The 19,998-nt window shown below is 40.9% G+C and overlaps 1 protein-coding gene across 1 annotated transcript; it reads right to left on the reverse strand.

The window, feature by feature from the left end:
* Nucleotides 1-3,673: 3,673 nt before the first annotated feature.
* LOC119720816 (geranylgeranyl transferase type-2 subunit beta-like) lies at nt 3,674-16,159 on the reverse strand. The gene is made up of 9 exons (XM_038190669.1): nt 15,963-16,159; nt 11,530-11,637; nt 9,860-10,057; nt 8,681-8,786; nt 7,887-7,939; nt 7,651-7,761; nt 6,463-6,574; nt 5,556-5,719; nt 3,674-4,050 (listed from the first exon to the last, which is right to left on the reverse strand). The coding sequence occupies exons 1-9, from the start codon at nt 15,963-15,965 to the stop codon at nt 3,907-3,909; spliced, it is 999 nt and encodes a 332-aa protein (XP_038046597.1). The 5' UTR covers nt 15,966-16,159; the 3' UTR covers nt 3,674-3,906.
* Nucleotides 16,160-19,998: the final 3,839 nt, after the last annotated feature.

A 19,998-nucleotide genomic window follows, 5' to 3' on the forward strand; every position in this document is an offset into this window, starting at 1 on the left:
ACCGCTGGGGGCGACCAATAATTGTCGCCCATAGCGGTACGCACCGCTGGAGGCGACCAATAATTGCCGCCCGTAGCGGTATATATACCGCTGGAGGCGACCAGTAATTGTCGCCCCTATAGGTTCGCAACGTTGGGGGCGCTCAATAATTGTCGCCCCTAGCGGTACGCGCGTTTCTGAATACCGCTGCGGGCGACCGTTGTTGAGCGCCCCCAACGGTACATACCGCTACGGGCGACCGTTATTGTCGCCCCTAGAGGTACATCAATCATTCCTTGCTCTATGCATAAATGAATAACACAAAAATAAACTGGTCCAAAATTGTCATTTTCAATCAATTTTGTTATTTATACTGAAAAGCTCTTGTGAAACCAATCAACAATCAAAAGACTTGATATAAATGTATTATTACCAAACAACCAGACTAAATTTCAACTCCATACATCAATTTATTCTGAAGTTATTTTTCCCATAAAAAAATACCTTTGCTCGCATTGTATTTTTCACGGTGAACGCACTGGATTGTTCGAGCTATAATATGTTTATTGTTTGAGAATTTCTCTCAACAATCAACAGACTCGTGTTATATATCATAACCAAACAACCAAAAAAACAGACTAAATTTCAACTCAATACATCATCATTTTTTGAAGTTATAGTTCGGAAAACCAAAATAAACTTTTGTTCAGACTTTTTTTGCGGTGAACACACTGGACTTATGACAATATAAGAAGTATCCTGGTGTTCTTAAATTAAATTTAATATTCTTTCACGGTTCCTGACACTTTTCGAGTTTCTTTTGTCCAATTAGTATCATGGCTAAATATTGGACGTAATTTCATTTCACTGCAATGTATTTCTCTCGAGGTTTCGCCGTTAACAATAAGTTCGTTTACATCGCGAATGGACAGGCGCGCGGTGAGCAGTGGTCCAAACAGATTATTTGCCTGACAAGGCTTTTGCGCAGAAACGACATATATAGTCCTTTGTGGACACGATCACTCAAAAATTAAATGATGTATTGAATTGAATTCTGGCCAGATGATTTGTCATAAAAATTAGACAAACAAGACAGAGTAGTGAGACAAAATATTGTTTTTCTCTCCACCAGTAGTGTTTTGTGTCAACACGGAGGATAACTTGGCGATAGGCTGCAGTCACGGTCCAAACAAAAAATTTAGCCTCACTTTTGCACAGAAACGAGTCCAGGTAGACACGCTATCTCAAAAAGTAAGTAATGCATCGAATTGAATTGTGGCCAGATAATTGGTCATGAAAAATAGGCAAACAAGACAGAATATTGAGACAAAATATTGTTTTTCTCTCCACCAGTAGTGTTTTGTGTCAACACGGAGAATAACTTCGACTTGCGATATCTGTAGTCACAGTCCAAACAGAATACTTGCCTTACTTTTTGCACAGAAACGACATAGTGATCGTGGACACGCTCACTCCAAAAAAAAATGCCATTGAATTGAGTAGTCAATTTTCTTGGGAAAAAAAGTCTTTTTGAGGGATTTTACTGAAATTTGTCGACATTATTTTTTTCAGCAGCATATATTTGCTGAAATCGACTTGGATTGTGTTCTAGGGTCCCTTACGCTTCTTTTCTGTGAGTTTAAAGCAATTTCAATATGTGGCCAAAATTGAAAAAGAGATTGCAAGGGGTTAGCCTTACATTTTTAATATTTGACCAAAAATCAACTTTTCTCCACACAATGCAGAAATGCCTTTGAAGGTAAGAGGAGCATCAAGCAATAGTCAAACACCCTTCTTTTCTGGGGGTGATTAAAGCAATTTCGTGTTTTTGCCAAAATTGAACAAAATGCAAGATTTTTTTGCAAGTTCAAAGCAATTTCATATTTAATCACCTCAGGCAGTTTCAAGAAATAAAATATGCAAATTGCAGGTATGAATATTCATTACTGAGACTAATGACTAATAAACAGGTCAAAGGTCACGGACTGCTGTTAAATATGTTACACAAGTATTTATTTGCTTACTATCAAGTTATGGCAAGTTATCATCGTTTAAAGTACAAATCTTAGTACAGATTCAACGATTGGAAAACAAAATTCATTTCTGATTTTACTTGTTTCTAGTTTCACCTAAACATGTATTTATAACCACAGCATGAAAGAAATTGTTCGCATTATTTTCGCATAATTTTTTAAGTGTTTTTTAAATTGTCACAAGATGCTAGTTAACCTGCAGCTTTGGTTTAGATCAATCACATATCAGTATGCAAATCATATGCAAATCATCAACCATGTCACACAATGAGTTCTTGCAAAACAATCACTGTATTTATAGTAAGACGCCTGCAATAGCCATTTAGCTCCACCCCTTGGTGCTTTGACCAATCACAAGTGTCTGATAATGTCCATTGTGTACGCACAAATGTCGTTGAAGCTTGCATGTCTATATGTGTGTATGATGCACACCGCTGGAACATGCAAACAGTCATGTTTCTCTATACCCCAGAGGACAATGTTTTGTGTTTCCCTTTGTTCATTATAGCACATAACCGTAATATAGCACATAACCGTAAGGCCAAAACATGTCAGTCTCTGGTCAGCGCGTGCGTTGATTTTAATCATGCGCGTCAATCTTTTTTTTTCCAAAATGTTCCACGGTAGCTCCAACAGCGCCCTCTATTGCTGCACCTCCTCAATTTTTTTTAAACAAAGAGCACCAAGGAATGGGGAATTGCACCGAGGACAAATTATCAAGAGCACCAAGGCAAATTATGGAGGACACCAATGTACACGAGGACACCAAAAAAGCAAAATAGTACCCCACCTTTGTCTGTACAATCCAAGCTTGAAGAAAAAAAAAGGGGGGGGGGGAAGCAGCATCCCCACGTCAATTCTGGAAGTTTGGTCTGACCAGAGACCGAATATTTTTGTTTTTTGCCTAATAAAGCACATAACTGTACTATAGCACATAACAGTACATAATCGAGGACCGTTTTCAACAAAAGACGCAACACCTAAAGACACAAACGATCTGTTGTTCACCATTTGTGTGTCGGTCTTCAGGGAGTAGACTATAGCACCAAAGATATCAAAAGAATAAAGTAGCTTTCTTCTGATATCTATGTGTAGCATTGGAGAGATGCACTGTGCAGTGGGCGGAGCCTAACAGTCTATACAATTGCACACATACACACCTGCAAGTGTCACTGTGCAGTGGGCGGAGCATAACAGTCTATACAATTGCACACATACACACATGCAAATTTTGTAACGATTTCTTAAATGTATACATCCATTATAATGTAAATTTGGACGAGTTACACATAAAGGGATCACTTTTTTCAAGTTTGAATTTTCAGCAAAGACAACAAATAGTTTTTGTTGAATTCAAAATGTCAGAAATAAAAGTATGAGTTTGTAACTTTTTTCAGCCAAACGGTTTGGTATTAAAAGTAGAAAGGAATGAATTGTTTTCAATTTGAACAATTCACAATAAAATACGTTACCAAGAGTTTGCCATGGAGAGTCCATTTTTCAAGTTTATGGTCGACAAACATGGCCCATTTGAATAAGTGTCTGTAGACAACTTGAGCTAATTTGTTATAGATTGGGGCATAGCGTTCTGCCGCCTTACAAAAAAACACCATATTGTAATAAAGAAAAGAAAAAGGGCAAACATATACTCGAATCATACACCCAACTGACCGAAAAAAACTAACAATTTCAAGTGTCCTGCGCTGCAAATTTGTCGACCATCTCCCAAAATACGCTGGGAAAAAAATGAATGCTACGTGGCAAACTCTTGGTGGCGCAATGCATTGTGATATGCCTGAATTGAGGAAATATTAACATTTGATGTAAAACTTATTAACATCACAAAAAAACAGGGACTAAAATAGAAAATTTACACCGAATTGTTTTTGAGATTTCACAGGAGTGCGGTCGTGAGTCGTATTCTTTGTAGTGCCTCCTCAGGCATGCAGAAGACGGGGTTGACCGGTTTGATCCGGTCCGAGAATGAGCCGAGAAGCGACAGACCAGCGATGCCGAAGAGAGTGTGGAAAGGATCCACCTAGGGACAAAAATTCATAAAAAGAAGTCTTTTTTTGGTTTTGCGCGGAAATTTATAAGTATATATAATCAAATGCTAGGGCTGAGGCCATTCATACAATTGAATATTCAAATATTCTACTTTCATTTGATCAAATATTTGAATACCCGTTTACACCGGAAGGCCACTTTCCAGTCATCTGATTTCCAGTTAAGAATATAATCATGAAGATTTTACCATAATTTACTTCAACACAGGCCAAGTTCGCGCAAGGACTACAGTTGACCATTGGTCGACTAACGTTTGCCCGAACTCTGTCTAGTCGACGGTGGTTGACTACGCTAGTCGACTATTTGGAACCAGCCTGCTGGGGTTGGTTGCTTCGCTGGTAACCAATAGCTGCGCCATTCATAACGCTAGCAGAGAGCCAGGATCCAGAAGTTTTGCGATGACATTTTGACCAGCATTTGACTAGAGACGTTCGCACGTTGCTATCAGTGCGCAGGCGTAAGGTATGTCACAAATCAACCACTAGTCGACTGATGGTCCTTGCCCGAACTTGGCCATAGTTTTAAAAACTTTCTACAATAATGAATTTTATTCATCAAAAATCTATTTACATATTTTTGGATGGATTCTACATTTCATAGTTGGGCATATACATCAGCTGCCTATAAGTGTCTGGCTACGCCTTGATATAAACTTCCAGAATACAAATTTATTATAACAGTTGTTACTTTGTTTCCTTTTTTTCTTTCTTTGCAGTTTCACTTTCGAATATTTGAATCGAAAAGTAAGTATTTGAATATTTGATCATCTATCGAATATCCCAATATTCAAATTACTTTCGGCACAGCCCTATCAAACGTTATTTGTTGTTTGCACTTTGGCTATCTTTGTGATTTTGTTTGCGCCGATGTGCGAGGCCTTGTGGCGAAATGAGACAGAGCTGGTCAGAGGTCGAAATGAGGGTTTGAGGGTGTAAAGAAAGAGAATTAAATTCCCTTTACAGTACTCTTTGTCTGACATTCAGATGACAAATTATGGCTGTTTTTGACAAGTTTATGACAAGGTTGTTTAGGAAAAGTTTGCACTTGTAAAATACAGGGCGAGTAAAAAAAAAAGGAAACCTAAATGGCAGGTCGATTTTTATATGAAGTTCTGCATGTAGCACTTCCAAAATCTAGGATAAGAAAGCTGAATAAGAAAGCTGAATAACCTTTCGTTTAGTACAAGAACCATTGAGATCACTCATGTTCTTTTCAAGTTTAATTTATTTCAGCAAAATATTGCAGTCAGGCAAGATGCATTGTTCGGTCACCCCCAACTGTACTTTCTTTGCCGGTGAGAGGGTACATGGTGTTTTGAACTCTACCCTTTTAAAGTTCTGTCCTCGAATTACGAAAAAAGGTAAGTGTTCTTTCAGCAAAACGAAAACAAAATTCACATAGGGATGTACGTGAATTGTTTTTGTCTTGCTGATAGAACACTGACCTTTTTTTGGATTTGGTCTAAGTCCAACTTACCATGTCGCCGGGCCTGTCGGCAAAACCTCCCGTCTCGTCATCCTGACACGCCAAGATGAACGTCTCCAGTTTCTTCTTGTCGATCCAATGCAGCCTGTCGATGATCTTGAGGGAGGCGAGCACCCACCAGGAGTAACAGACGTCCGGCAGTTTCTCTGGCCTCCCTAGGGTGGGGAAGAGAGTGACAGGGTAGGGGAGAGAGCGACATTCATCATCATAAACAAATAAGTGTGTTTATAGTACCACCCCTTTCAAACATAAAGAGACAAATGGCCTTAAAGGGAAGATACAACGTTTGCAAACATCAGAAAACGAAATGATCGAATTATCACAAAATACCTCACTGGATTGTTAGGGAATGACAGTCTAAAGCATCCTGTAAAATCGTAGCTCCAGGTGTGCTGACATTTTCAACAAAAATTGTATTTTTCCAACACTGTTTGGCTGACCAGCGTTGGAGAAAACTGGCTTTTTTTCCCCCAAGACTGCTCCTAATTTTTCAAATTTAGTTATTCCGCATTTTCTTATTTTTTTTTATATTCTAATTTTTGCATATTTGTAATCCTGAACATGTCTAAAATATGCTATAAAAGTTTGAGACTGTTATTTGAACTCTAAATATAGTATTTTTGATGATTTGTTAAGGTATATCAGTTAAAAAAACGTCTGTTTTGTGACGTTTGTGGCCATTTTCTCTGTTTTCTACTTTTCGACACAGTGAACTTCAAAATAGCATAACATTGCCCAGGAATGACCGGTTTCAAAAATTTAACCTTCTCTTAAAAGGAAAATGTACATATTTGAACAATATGCAAAAACCTCATTTTTGACCTTTTATGCCCAGAAAAGTTTGATTTTGACAGAACAGGTCACATATTGATATATTGACGGTGCTTATTGAACATACCATTGAGTCCGCCGGAGGGAAGTTGTCGTTCACAGAGCCACCAGCCCAGCTGGTCAGCGTTGACGTGGTGTAGACTGTCAGTAATTGCTAGCATCCCGACGCAACAGTACACCTACGGACAAATTGGAAGGAAGACTTAAACAGTGAAATATCCCTGCTTATTGTAGCAAGCGTTTCCATTCCTACAGTTAGCGTATTTCACAGGTAAGGGAGCTTCTGAGCATGTAAACTTTCCGTAACTAAAGGATTCTGTGCTTACAGGGTTACTGCAGAATTTCTTTTGCTGGCGCGGTTAGCACAGAATTGTAATCGTAAAGCGCCCTCAGGTCAACCTGCGATATGCTTATGCTTCCTCGGCATCAAGCACGAAAGTCAAACTCAAGTGACATCTCGACACAGACTAATCACAACCATGCTCATGTCACCCACGACAGTTTCAACATTCTTGTAGTAAAGCTAGCAATAATGAAGAAAGTTTGCATGGACAGGGTTGATAGGGAATTACTAAGACGTTTCAACAATGACATCCCAAAACAAGTCCACTGTATTCAAGAAAGTGAACTCTAGAAGTGAAAGCTGAAGAACAAAATGTTTTATGTATTCTTTTAATTTCTGACAACTGCTAAAAGTATACATATGAGGGAGTTGTGGGGGTATTAAATTGACTTGTGATTTTTCTTGTGACAGTTTGCGTAATGTACTTGTGATCGATCACAGATGACTCGACAAAAACACTGGCTCTGGGTTGAAGTCGACCAATCAACTAAGCCACACCCCAAGATGTTTCTGACCGATCACGGCCGTGATTAACGTCCGGCATGCCTGCACAGAAGTCTGACATGCGTGCACGTGTATAATGCAGGCAGCTGGAATAGGCAGTGTTGCATGGGAGGGGCGCATGCATTACTGCCCATGTGTGCAGTGGGCGGGGCCAAGTAGGCGGGGCCTAGTGGGTGCATCTAGTGGGCAGGTCCAGTGGGAAGTACCTATTGGGCGGGGCCTGTTGGGCCTAGTGGGCAGGGCCTATTGGGTGGGGCCTGTTGAGCCTAGTGGGCGGGGTCTAGTGGGTGGGGCCTAGTGGGCGGGGCCTAGTGGGCGGGGCCTGTTGAGCCTAGTGGGTGGTGCCTAGTGGGCGGGGCTTAACGGATCAGGCAACTGGACTAGCAAGTCAGTTCCCTGATGATTCACCTGTCCTGAGTGTGATTCGGAGCCGGGCCTACATCCAAAGCCACCGTCAAAGTTCATGCATGATAGGACATACTCCACTGCCTTCTGTACATTAATAGCATCCAGTCTGCCCTGCATAAAGAAGGGAAGAAGTAGTAAAAGAAAAAACCAACTAGAGTTTGTATTTCTTCGTATGTATTTGGGCATCTTTGAATGGAGTTTAAGATTTTGAATTTTCGAGAACGGACTTTCCTTACCAGTAATGCCAAGCATGCGACTGCGCAAAATGAAAATCTGGTGTCAACCTCTCCTATAGGAAAACAGAAAGATAAGAGAAAAAAATTGTTTAGTCTTTATAACTCTATTTTCTGGTCAAAACAAATCTCGAAGCCAAACGGCATCAGAGTCTGTGGTTGACAACTGCAGCAGGATACAACTGTGGCATTGTTCAATGGGTCTAGCTCTCATTGCCTCAGAATTGGCCGTTTATGCACTGGTGTTGATGGCTCAATGTAGCAAGGTCCCACAGACTTTGGACAAAACCTAACCTTCCCAAATAGGCCGTCAGCTGAAAATACTAGGCGGCCTAGAAATTGACTTTCGACTTCAAATTTTTAGGTAAAATTTTCTGCACATTTTTAAAACCCTCCAAAATCTCTTTGCAATGTGGAGCATTTTGCAGGATTGAGGCTGTACAACAAAAATGTGTGGCTAATTTTGGAGAATGCACTGTGTCAAGGTCTTGGCAGGACCTTGTGTAGTTTAAGCTCAGCTATGCAAAAATGTATCTAGATTATACTTGAAATCCTCCGCACTGCTCCAGGATGTCGCTGGCTCTGCCTCAACATATTGACAGTGATTGCTGGAGGATTTTGCAGGATTGAGGCAGTGGTCACCCCTCCAAGGACCACATTCATTGAAGATGAATGCAATTTTTACACGGAAGCAGTTGGTGGATTTTGCAGGATTGGGTTGCATCCTAGCAAAAATGCCTAGGGAGTTAGGGTTAAAGATGTGTGGTGGTTTCTTGTTTTATAAATGCAACACTCACCCCATTTGTCTCCTATGAATGAGCCATCGTCTTGCTGGAGTCCTTTGACATATTCTATGACTTTGTCAACATTGATGGTGTCGACGGAATCAAAGATCGTTAAAATCTGATGAAAAAAAAACAAGGATGAAATAGTGAATACAGTGAACTGATTAGTTGATTAATCATCAAAATCAACAAAAATCTATCTAAATCCATTTACGATTTTGCAGGATCTAAGTGCATGAATAGTAAAGGGCGCATTGTAGCCACTTTTAAGAGCGGAAGAAATCCATTCGCCATTTTGGGGAAAAACAAGGAAAACAAAAAAGGGCCCGCTCACAGACGAGAAATCATTTTTTGTTTAAAATTTGGCCTTACAAGGGGAGTGTGACCTAGTGGTTAGGGTTGGTGACTCATGATCAGAGGGGCAGGGGTTCAAATCCAGCCGCTGGCCATATGTTGTGTCCTTGGGCAAGCCATTTTACCCCACTTGCCTCTCTCCACCCAGGAGTATAAATGGGTACCGGCATTAGCTGGGGAGTAACCTGCGATGGACTGGCATCCTATCCTGGGAGAACAGAAATATTCTCAGCTGTTTCATGCTACTGAAACCGGAGATAAACGCTGGCCTGATGGGCCACATTGGCTTGTGACCATAGAGCTACATCAAATTACTAGAGTGCTAACTCTTAATTCTCTGTGCACAGACATTTTGAATTTATGTGCGTGTTTGTAGAACACGATAAAAATAGATGGATTAAATTTTAAAAGTGTACTCTAAATGCAACGCGCAAGTAAAAGATACGCAAACAACTTGAGCGCGTCATGATGGTTCAAAAAACGCCACGGCGAAAATCATCTGCAGTGGAGGGATGCGCACACGTTGTGCTGTTTGCATAGAACAAAATGACACGCTCATTTGCTGATTGTGTGTTTCGATTTTGGGCGTATTGGCTTCGATGACGCACCGGCATGGAATACAAATGCAGAAACACAGATACGCAATAGCCGTACAAAATTTTGAGTTTTCCATAGGTTTGTGCGCAAACATGGATGCGTCCATCAGGTATCTCTTTGTACATCGAGTTAGCGCTCTAGTAATTTAATATAGCTCTATGCTCGTGACAGACTTCTGTTTTTCTTCACTGGCCTTATATATAATACTAAACCCAACGTTTCTTTTGTTTTTTGCCTTGCCTGTAATGCACTCAGTGTGTACAGCAAATGAGCATCGTGGTTGACGCTTGCCCCAAAACCTCCACAGTCGTGTTGACAGCTCACGACAAAGTCGACGATCTCCTGCTGAGCCATGGAGTCTAGATGCTTCATCAGGTCCATGACAGTGATGCCCCAGTAGATACCACTCATGCGGAGATATTCGGTCATGACGTACTCCTAGAAAGCATGGGGTGCAAGGAGAATTTAACATGAAATTGTAAACTGGTCCTGATAACCAAGTTCAATAATCTCCTGCTGGACTATGGAGTCTAGGTACTTATATTAGTTGATACTGGTGATGTCCAAGTAGACTTCACATCAGCATCCAATTTCATGCCTTATCTGCTTACTGTTAGCGAAAAATCCCTGCTTACTTCAGCAGAAAATGATGTGCTTATGGCAAACAATTAAGCAATTTCTCTGCTAGCACGGTTAGCAAAAAATGTTGATCATAAGCACAGAATTCTGTGGTTAGTGGCGCCATGAGATTGGGCCCAGATGCCTCAATATCATGATAGAAAACTTCTAAGAAGGATGGGGTACAAGGAGATATTCTTCAGGGTGTAATTGTATGTAAGATCTCCGAACCAACAACTAGGAAGAAAATAAGTCCCTGTTTTTTTTAGGTTTTCTGTTTACTGTGTCACACAATGTCAAGGCAATGATGTGACATGCACACTAAAATTAATGATGAAATAATTATCTCCAATGAAGAGAATAACTGAAGATACATTCAAAGACAACACGTTTTTATAGTGAAGTTTTCTTAACTTTGACAAGAGAAACAAAAGGCAAGTTTCATCAGACCTACATTTTATTATTCACAAAACCACATTTTCAATTAATTTTTTTTTTTTTTTTACGTCATCAGGGGCCAAGTTCGCGCAAGGACTATAGTTGACCAATGGTTAACTAACGTTTGCCCGAACTCTGTCTAGTCGATGGTGGTTGACTACGCTAGTCGACTATTTGGAACCAGCCTACTGGGGTTGGTTGCTTCGCTGGTAATCAATAGGCGCGCGTTTATAACGTTAGCAGAGAGCCAGGATCCAGATGTTTTGCGATGACATTTTGACCAGCGTTTGACTAGAGACGTTCGCATGCTGCTATCAGTGCGCAGGCGTAAGGTACGTCACTAATCAACCACTAGTCGACTAATGGTCCTTGCCCGAACTTGGCCTTAAGTGAGGGTAGCTCCGATCAAAGCAGGGTACTGCTTTCCATGGAGGCCCTCAATATGAGAAACATGAGACTCATTAAGTAGCACCTTTTAAGGGTTGACAAGATGCTGCGGCGCATATTGCAGCCACTGCCAGAAACACCGGGGCAAACCCCTTCTCTTAACGAATAGTGTTACTGGGTTCTTTAATGTGCATTACACAAAACACGGGACCTACGGCTTTACGTCCCATCCGAAGGATGAAGCAATAATGGTAAAGTGCCTTGCTCAAGAGCACAAGCACCATGTTCCCACGGTCAGGATTCGAACCCATGTACCACAGCACACGAGTCGAACACCGTAACCATTGGACCACAGCGCCCCACTTTCAATTTCACAGATCAACACAAATCAACAATCGCACGTGCGAAAAACTTGTATTTTGAGATTATGAATGCAGCTAAAACAAGGCAAAGTTTCAATATCTTACATAGTCGTCTTTCTTTGCGCCATAGCTGGCGATATACTCCACGTGCTTGTCTAAGAGCAGCGTATTTGGGGCGTCCGGCTTAAGTGTCACATCCTTGATGGGAGTTCCCTGTAAACAATACAGTTGGAATAAATTATCATTAGATAGTGGATATTTTGCCGGAGGTAATGACGGCAAAATAACGTTTACTAAAGGTTTGCCGGCGGCAATCCATATCAACAGAGGGCGCTGTACTCTTTAAGATAGGGCTGAATTATAAGATGTATTAAATTCCCACCAGTAGTTGTGTAGCACGTTTGGTGTAGTGGTTAAGCAAAAGCTCTAGTAAGCGGGATGACTCGGGTTCGATCCCGATATCCGCCACATTTTAAAGTTTTTTTTCCCATCCCCAAATAAATAAGAATATTCTTCTTTTATTATTTTAACATGTCTCAAACATTTTATTGCAGAGTATTACATTTTCTTTTTCAGATTTGTGGCTCTGGAGGATTTTTTTTAAAGGGAAATAAAGTCCGAAATAATAAAATGGTCTGAATCCCATCTTGTGAATAAGAGGTTACAACGATAATATTGGCATGAGGCCAGACTAAAATTTGTAAAAAAAACCCAGTAACTGGGCATGTTCAGTGCATATCCGGCAAAATATCCACTGCCTTATCATTATCATTGTCATTTTTTGGTGAAATTTCCAGATTCGTTTGCACACGTTTGCATATCAAAATTTCATCATGAAAATTTCACGGAAAATAGACATCTGAAAAAGGCAGCACTTTCTGATTAGCCTATAAAGAGGGCGAGTATGCTTCTAAAGCAAAAATAAATTACAAACTAAGCCTAAATGTGAAAATCAAATTTTGACATTGAAGTTCTACATGGATTTGCACATGTTCGAAGTGTGGTCTTACTTTATATACGGAGGTAGCCCCACTAGTGTGGCCGTCGGTATGCTGCGCTGAACCTCTGGCCACACACCGTGGTACCGCGCGCTACTGAGGACGAAGTTTTTCATAAAATTCAGGGCAGTTTCTTACATTTTCAGTTTCTTACTTTCTTATGGTTGTATTCTATGATGTCTCCTATCACTTCTGGGATGCTTAGCATGTGCTTAGGTCTAATGATGTTCCATTTTCCGAGATATTCTTCAATCTTTCTGGAGTCCATATGCACTCGTGAAATGTCTGGTGATGGCAGCCATTTTGAATGGGACAAGAGATGACCTCAAGCTGTGACGTCGCGTGTATGCAAATTGCTAGTCGAGCGCGCGAGGGCGCGAGTTGCAAATGCGACAGCTGTTTCCTGTACCATGCATTTATCGTCAGGGGGCCACGTGCACCGATCTCTATTCAGGATCTACGGCACAGGAAACAGCCGTCGCATTTGCAACTCGCGCCCTCGCGCGCTCGACAAGCAATTTGCATAAACGCGACGTCACAGCTTGAGGTCATCTCTTGTCACATTCAAAATGGCTGCCATCACCAGACGTTTCACGAGTGCATATGGACTCCAGAAAGATTGAAGAATATCTCGGAAAATGGAACATCATTAGACCTAAGCACATGCTAAGCATCCCAGAAGTGATAGGAGACATCATAGAATACAACCATAAGAAAGTAAGAAACTGAAAATGTAAGAAACTGCCCTGAATTTTATGAAAAACTTCGTCCTCAGTAGCGCGCGGTACCACGGTGTGTGGCCAGAGGTTCAGCGCAGCATACCGACGGCCACACTAGTGGGGCTAATACGGAGGTAGTCCAGTAAATTGGCCACATTTATGGGGCTACAAGGCTCTAATTATTAAATGCAGTGACAAAATAATTGCGATATCCATTGATATTCTGGTGGTGGGTGGGGGGGGGGGGGGGGGGGGGGGGGCGGAGGGGGGGCATGGGGGTCATGGGGGTTAAACAGTTTTCTTTACTTCTTCTTTTTGTTTTCTTACCTCCGTAAGACAGTCACAACCTGCCAATATGCTCTGTGCATGGACCGTCCAGGCAAGATTACCATATGCGAAGTTCACTAATTTTCCTCTGTATTGACTAACAAGCCCCCAGATAGCAATTTCATGTCATCAAAGTCAATTTGAGCAGTGAGAAAATACAAGCATTTTCTTAGAAAACACTTAGAATTTTTCAGTCCACTCTCATAGGGTTTGTACACAGAGTGTTGAGTGAACTTCGTAGATGGAAATCTTTTCGAAGTGAAGAAAACTGTTAAACCCCCATGCCCCCTCCGCCTCCAACTATTATGGTATTGATGGTAATATCAACATATGGGTAAGCGCATTCCTAGAGAACCGCACTCAACAAGTCATCCTGGATGGAACTACATCCAAATCTGCACCAGTCCTATCAGGGGTTCCTCAAGGGAGTGTTCTGGGCCCACTGCTGTTCCTGCTTTTCATAAACGATCTTCCTGACTGCACTTCAGTGGGCACAACAGCCAGATTATTTGCGGACGACTGTGTCCTGTATCGTACCATCAAGACAGAGGAAGATGCAAGTTTATTGCAGCAGGACTTGGACCACCTTCAGCAATGGGAGAAGGATTGGCAGATGGAGTTCCATCCACAGAAGTGTCAGGTCATCCATATAACCAACAAAAGGAAACTCATCAAACAGCCGTACATCATTCATAACCACGTACTAGAAGAGGTTGACTCTGCAAAATACCTTGGCGTCAACATCCACAAAAACCTGAACTGGAACCATCACATCAATAGCATTACCAACAAAGCAAATTCTACCAGGGCTTTCTTGCAACGAAATATCCATCAGTGTCCTAGAAAAACAAAGGAGCTGTGCTACAAGACCTTAGTACGCCCTATAGTTGAATACTCTTGCATCATATGGGACCCCCTAACAGCAAGCAACATCCAAAAGCTGGAGATGGTGCAACGGCGCTATGCACGCTTCGTGTTTGGGGACTACAGGACCACCAGCAGTGTCACTGCCATGATCAATCAGCTCCAGTGGCCCACCCTTCAAGAACGGCGTACACAGGCCAAGGCAGTGATGATGTTCCGAATTGTCAACAACCTGGTTGATGTCCCACATACCTACCTGACACCAACAGTTGCCCTGAGAGGTCACTCCCTCAGATACCTAGTACCATTCACCAGGACTGGGGTATATCGGCAGTCATTCTTTCCGGATAGCATCAGAATTTGGAACACCCTCCCACAAGATCTCGTCAACTGCACATCGCTTGCAAGCTTCAAGCAGGGTGTGCAGTCAGTCCAGCTCCGCTAAGTCAGCCTGAGTTGTTTTTAGCCGCACCTTATGTTTAAGCTGATCACCTGCACTGTATATATCCTCACCTTGCATGCACACAACAACCGCAGTACGTAATACACCAGATGGTGGACTGTACTTCACCGAAAGAGAGAGAGAGAGAGAGAGAGAGCCCCCCCCCCCCCCCCCCACCACCACTGACCACCAACATGACAATGCTGTCACGCCCCAACTATCGCATCGGTCCCAACTATAGTTGGGCCTGTCCCAACTATAGTTGGGCCTGTCCCAACTGTAGTTCCACAGTTGGGCTGGCCCAACTATAGTTGGGCCCGTCCCAACTATAGTTGGGACGGTCCCAACTGTAAGTTCCCTGTTGGGCGGCCCATCTATAGTTGGGCCACTCCGATCTTTTTATTTTGCGGTGTCCCAACTATAGTTTACATTAATGTACAACTGTAAAACGTTCCCTACAGCTCTGATACACGTCTGACTTTACTGGGGACCACTGAAATTAGTTATTGATGGGGCGAATCTATAGTTGGGCCACTCCAATCTTTTTATTTTGCGGTCCCAACTATAGTGTACATTGTTGTACGATTATAAAACATTCCCTACAACTCTAATACACATCTGACTTTACTTGGGACCAATGAAATTATCTATGGGTGGGAACCATCTGTAGTTGGGCCACCGCAATATTTTTATTTGGCGGTCCCAACTATATAGTTTACATTGATGTACGACTATAAAACATTCCCTACAGCTCTGTTACATACTGTCCGACTTTACTTGGGACCTTTGACATTAGCTATGGGTGGGGCCCATCTATAGTTGGCCGGCCATGGCAATCTTTGAATTTTGCAAAATGTTGCTGGACAATCAACCCAGCAGCTGGACAACTCATCCAACTAGGCAGTACCACGTGACCGGCCAGCCTTGCGGCATGCATGCACGACGAATACACGGTGCCAGCGCCGCGGAACATTTAATCCAACAAGATCTATCAAGCATGAAGCATCCGGCGCAACTCCAGTCCTAACTATAGTTGGGCCGACCCAACTGCCGCACTATAGTTGGGACAGTCCCAACTATAGTTGGGACCGATGCGATAGTTGGCATGGTTGGGGCGTGACAATGCCAATGCAAACGTTATTCATCATTTCATGACTGATCAATAAAAAAAAAACCCAACATGCTTACCATTCTTTGTTGGACGACGAACAGGCTTTTGATCGTTTTACTTCAGGCTAAACTTAGTAAATTGGCACTCACAATATCTGAAAACCGGAATTTGTGATTTTCCTCTGTCTGGCACCGATGTTTCACACGCGCACGATTGACAGGGCATTTGACACGTGCACGATACCTGCAATCCTTATGCGACAGCCCACGAACACATCGGCATAATAAAGTGACCTGACTAAATGTTCAATCCTGGCACAAGGGGGCGCTTTCCACATTTAACGACCAGGTTATTCTGCATATTTTGCATCTATCCAAAGTTCAAGGCCGGCCAGTTGTCTAATAAAATGACTTAAAAACCAAACCCCTTTATATACGTTTTCAACAAATATCCTAGCCAAACACACACACAGAACAATGTGTGTGTTTACTGATCGAAACGGGCAGTAGACCATTTGCCATTTTGCAAATACCAAAAAACAAAATTTACTAATTGTTATGAAATATGTATACCTTAAATTTCTCGACTGTAACAACAAAACTGAATAATAGTCCCAAGCATTCTGTGAAATTATGGCACCTGGTGTGCTGTCATTTAATAAAAATTGGGATTTTTGTGTCAATTTTTTTTCCCCAACGATCTGGCCGGCCGACCATCGTTGGAAAAACTATTTTTGTGTCATACTGCCCCCATTTTACCAAATGTAGTTAGTCCACAGTCTATTTTGCAATACACTTAAACACAACCCAACTCAATTTTGTTTTAATGGTCATGTCTGCCTATGTGCACAAAATGTGGATGGAAGTAGCTATACATGTATTACTATTAGGGGGTATTTGTACAATATTCTGTGATATAGTGTTAATCGTCTGATTTGAACAGCGCCCCCATTGACAATATGGCACAATCTCCCCCCCCCCCCCCCTCCATCATATTTAATTTTCGGAGGCCAATCAAAAGTGTCCAGACAAAAAAAACCTGTCTAGATTTCAGATGTTTTAATTGTGCCGATGCCCCCCCCCCCCCCAAAAAAAATCCCTGGCTCCGCCCCCGGTAGGGCCAGGGAACCAGACTACAAGAACAGATTTTTGTGTTGGTTTTTCTCTACCAACCCTAAAATTCAAAACTTTTAAATAGGTCAGTGTAACAATCTTTGCTATTGTAACCCCCACCCCACTCTGTAAGTTAGCTTTTTTTTTTTACAATATCTTATAATCTATATCAGCACTTTTAAACAAAAGAGAGTAGACACACAATACTGCTCTTTTTTTTTTACATTTTTGTTAATATGAAAAGGGCTTTGATCCTTTCAACCGTAATTTTATAGCAATTAGCATAACCCTTACACTAACACCTTGTTAAGTTTCCCTCGGATAAGCACACTACGAATTCAGTCATTACGAACTGCAATTAACTACTCAAGTATGTTTATTAACCTGTACTCTCCAAATATACCCAGAAAAAGCAACTTTATGGCATTTTACTTCAAAACAGCAGTACAAAATAAACAATATAATAAAATATTATAAAAATATTAAGCGTTAAAATAAAGGCAAGCTACATGTAGTGCAACGCGGTTTTTAACTGTGCTCAGGGCATCTATACATGTACATTGTACATAAATATTTGTGGGCACAGTTTCACGCAAACTCGAGAAATCATTCTTCATACATTGTGTGCATAAAAGACAAATGTGATGCATAATTCTCAGTGTTACAAATAATTCAACACTCACTGTCTAACAAGTAACATGTACATGTAAATTTGCATCATAATAAAATAATTATGGTTTTTGATTATAAATGATATATAGGTAAATATAAAATGGTGGGCTAGCTGCCACAATCACATGCACAAGAGAATGCAAATTGCAAAACTACACGGGAAAACAATATGACAACAATTGTGCTTTTTTTTTTCCAACCAAAAACTCTAGCTTGCTTTTGACATACATTAAACAAGGTGTCATAGCTTGAACCTTTAGACTTGAGGGAATACCTTATGTGGAATACAACCATTAAAATAGATAAATGTAAACACATAAAGTACTACTGAATAATTGGGTACAAAGAACAAGTTAATTTGTGGATAGTACTAACCTTTGACATTTTGTTGTATACCAGGGTAGATGTTTGTTTTGGAATGGTTACAGACACATGCACGTGTGCCTTTCGAAACGAAACAATTTCATATGAGACAAAAGTGATTTTTTAGAGGTCCCTGATTTCCTACTTTAACTAATCTTTTTCAAGTATTAAAGGGAATATACATCATTTGCTTTTGCTGTAATTTTCAGAAATGGATGGAATTGGGGGTTGGAAATATATAGCAAATATATTTACACTGACTTTTTTTTAGGTCTTGGGTTAAAAAATGCCATAAAAACCAAGAAAAACAATCATTTTCCTGTAGTCTGGTTCCCTGACTCCATTTAAGAAGAAACAGAGCAGTTTACATACATTGGGGAATTGTAAGGTCAGGGAACCAGTCTAGCTGGCTTGTACCCGTTCATAGGTGTGTAATCGATTGAAAACAAGTGCGATGGTCAATTGGGGCCAGTATTTGAAAAAAAGCCAGTTTTTTCCAACGCTGATCGGCCGATCAGCGTTGGAAATTGATACAAAAATACCACTTTTCTTGAAAATGACAGTATACCAGGTGCCATGATTTTACAGGATGCTTTACACTGTCATTCACTAACAGTCCAGCAAGGTATTTCAAAATGATTTGGTAGTTTTATTTTTTGATGTTTGCAAATGTTGTATTTTCCCTTTAAATTCTGTTTCAAACATAAAGCCGTGCAGAATTTTTGTTTTCTTTTCTCTTCATGGTCAGGTGTGTCGTGTACTGCATCTTAACCCTTTCCTTACCATGGGCGACTTTTGTCAACAAGAAGAACCCCCCTGCTGGTTCCCATGGGCGACTTTAGTCGACCAGGAAACCACACACAGAACACCCTCAACACAGATATATTCACTACTAGGCGGCATGTTGATATGTTTGGCCGTCCATACATCAACCATATACCAGCTGAAAGAGTGTTTTCGGATCGTTCTAATGGTGTAGTTTATTCATAGTGTTGCCATTACAAAAAAATGAGAAAAGTGCTTCAGAAGCATCCACGCACAAATTGAGGTATGGAGTGCCATTTGGTCATGTGGTGAAATGGCTTGCAGTTTGACAAATGGAACCAGATGAACAAACAGGCATAACTGTCTTATATTTGCACATATGGACTTCATTTTTACATCACATACAAGAGTAAGGTTCAAGGAACAAACTTTACACACAACACCTATGATTTAAATCACTCCTTGGCAGTGAAAATCTGGGTTGAAAAAATGTGAGTTTTGGACTTGTGGTCATTTTGTTCACGCTCTAGTGATTTCCGCATGACTGAGCAAACAATTTGGTCCTGGGGAGAGCTAATTAGTCAATAAACAATGTGGTAATGAAAGGGTTAACCGAAAATAGTCGAACAAGGTTTTCTGTCATTTTGCTACAGAAGTTAAATTTTAAAAATATCCAAAAAGGTTGTATTATGCTTAAAATAAAAAAAAATGATAGTTTCCAATGTTTTAGTATCTTTCTCAAAAAAGCAGTATTCCGTTTCAAAAGCTGAATTTTGATAATTTTGTTGTGTTTTTGAGCTGAAGCAGAAAATCAGTGGACCTACAAAATTCACATTTTCACAGGTCTTATACATAAACTCAAACAAATATGCACATCATACAAGTCTACTGTTCTTTACTGTTGCGCAATGACGCATGTTTCAAAATAAACTATGCAGTGCAAGAATACTGAAAATTTGTTAAGTATATACGGTAGGTCATCATCTTGATGTATACAATTGTGGCAAAAGAAAACGGCAGTCCAAAGTGCAACGTTTACCACCTGCTCGGCAGTCCGGGCTTCTGATTTGAAAATCACAGGTGTGTGGAAAAAGTCACACCTGGATTTTTCTAGGCGTGTAATTTTCTAGGTGTGTGATTTTGTGAAAATTCAGGCGTGCAATTATTCACATTTCTCGGGAAGCTTTTAGGTGTGCGATGG

Source organism: Patiria miniata, unplaced genomic scaffold, assembly GCF_015706575.1.
Source record: "Patiria miniata isolate m_02_andy unplaced genomic scaffold, ASM1570657v1 HiC_scaffold_9, whole genome shotgun sequence".
Classification (NCBI taxonomy): Eukaryota; Metazoa; Echinodermata; class Asteroidea; order Valvatida; family Asterinidae; genus Patiria; species Patiria miniata.

Coding starts and splice junctions, on each gene's coding strand:
- LOC119720816 (XM_038190669.1), bottom strand. Junction 6,575..7,650: donor CCGAATCACACTCAGGACAG/GTGAATCATCAG, acceptor ATTTGTCCGTAG/GTGTACTGTTGCGTCGGGAT. Junction 4,051..5,555: donor CCGACAGGCCCGGCGACATG/GTAAGTTGGACT, acceptor TTTTGTCCCTAG/GTGGATCCTTTCCACACTCT.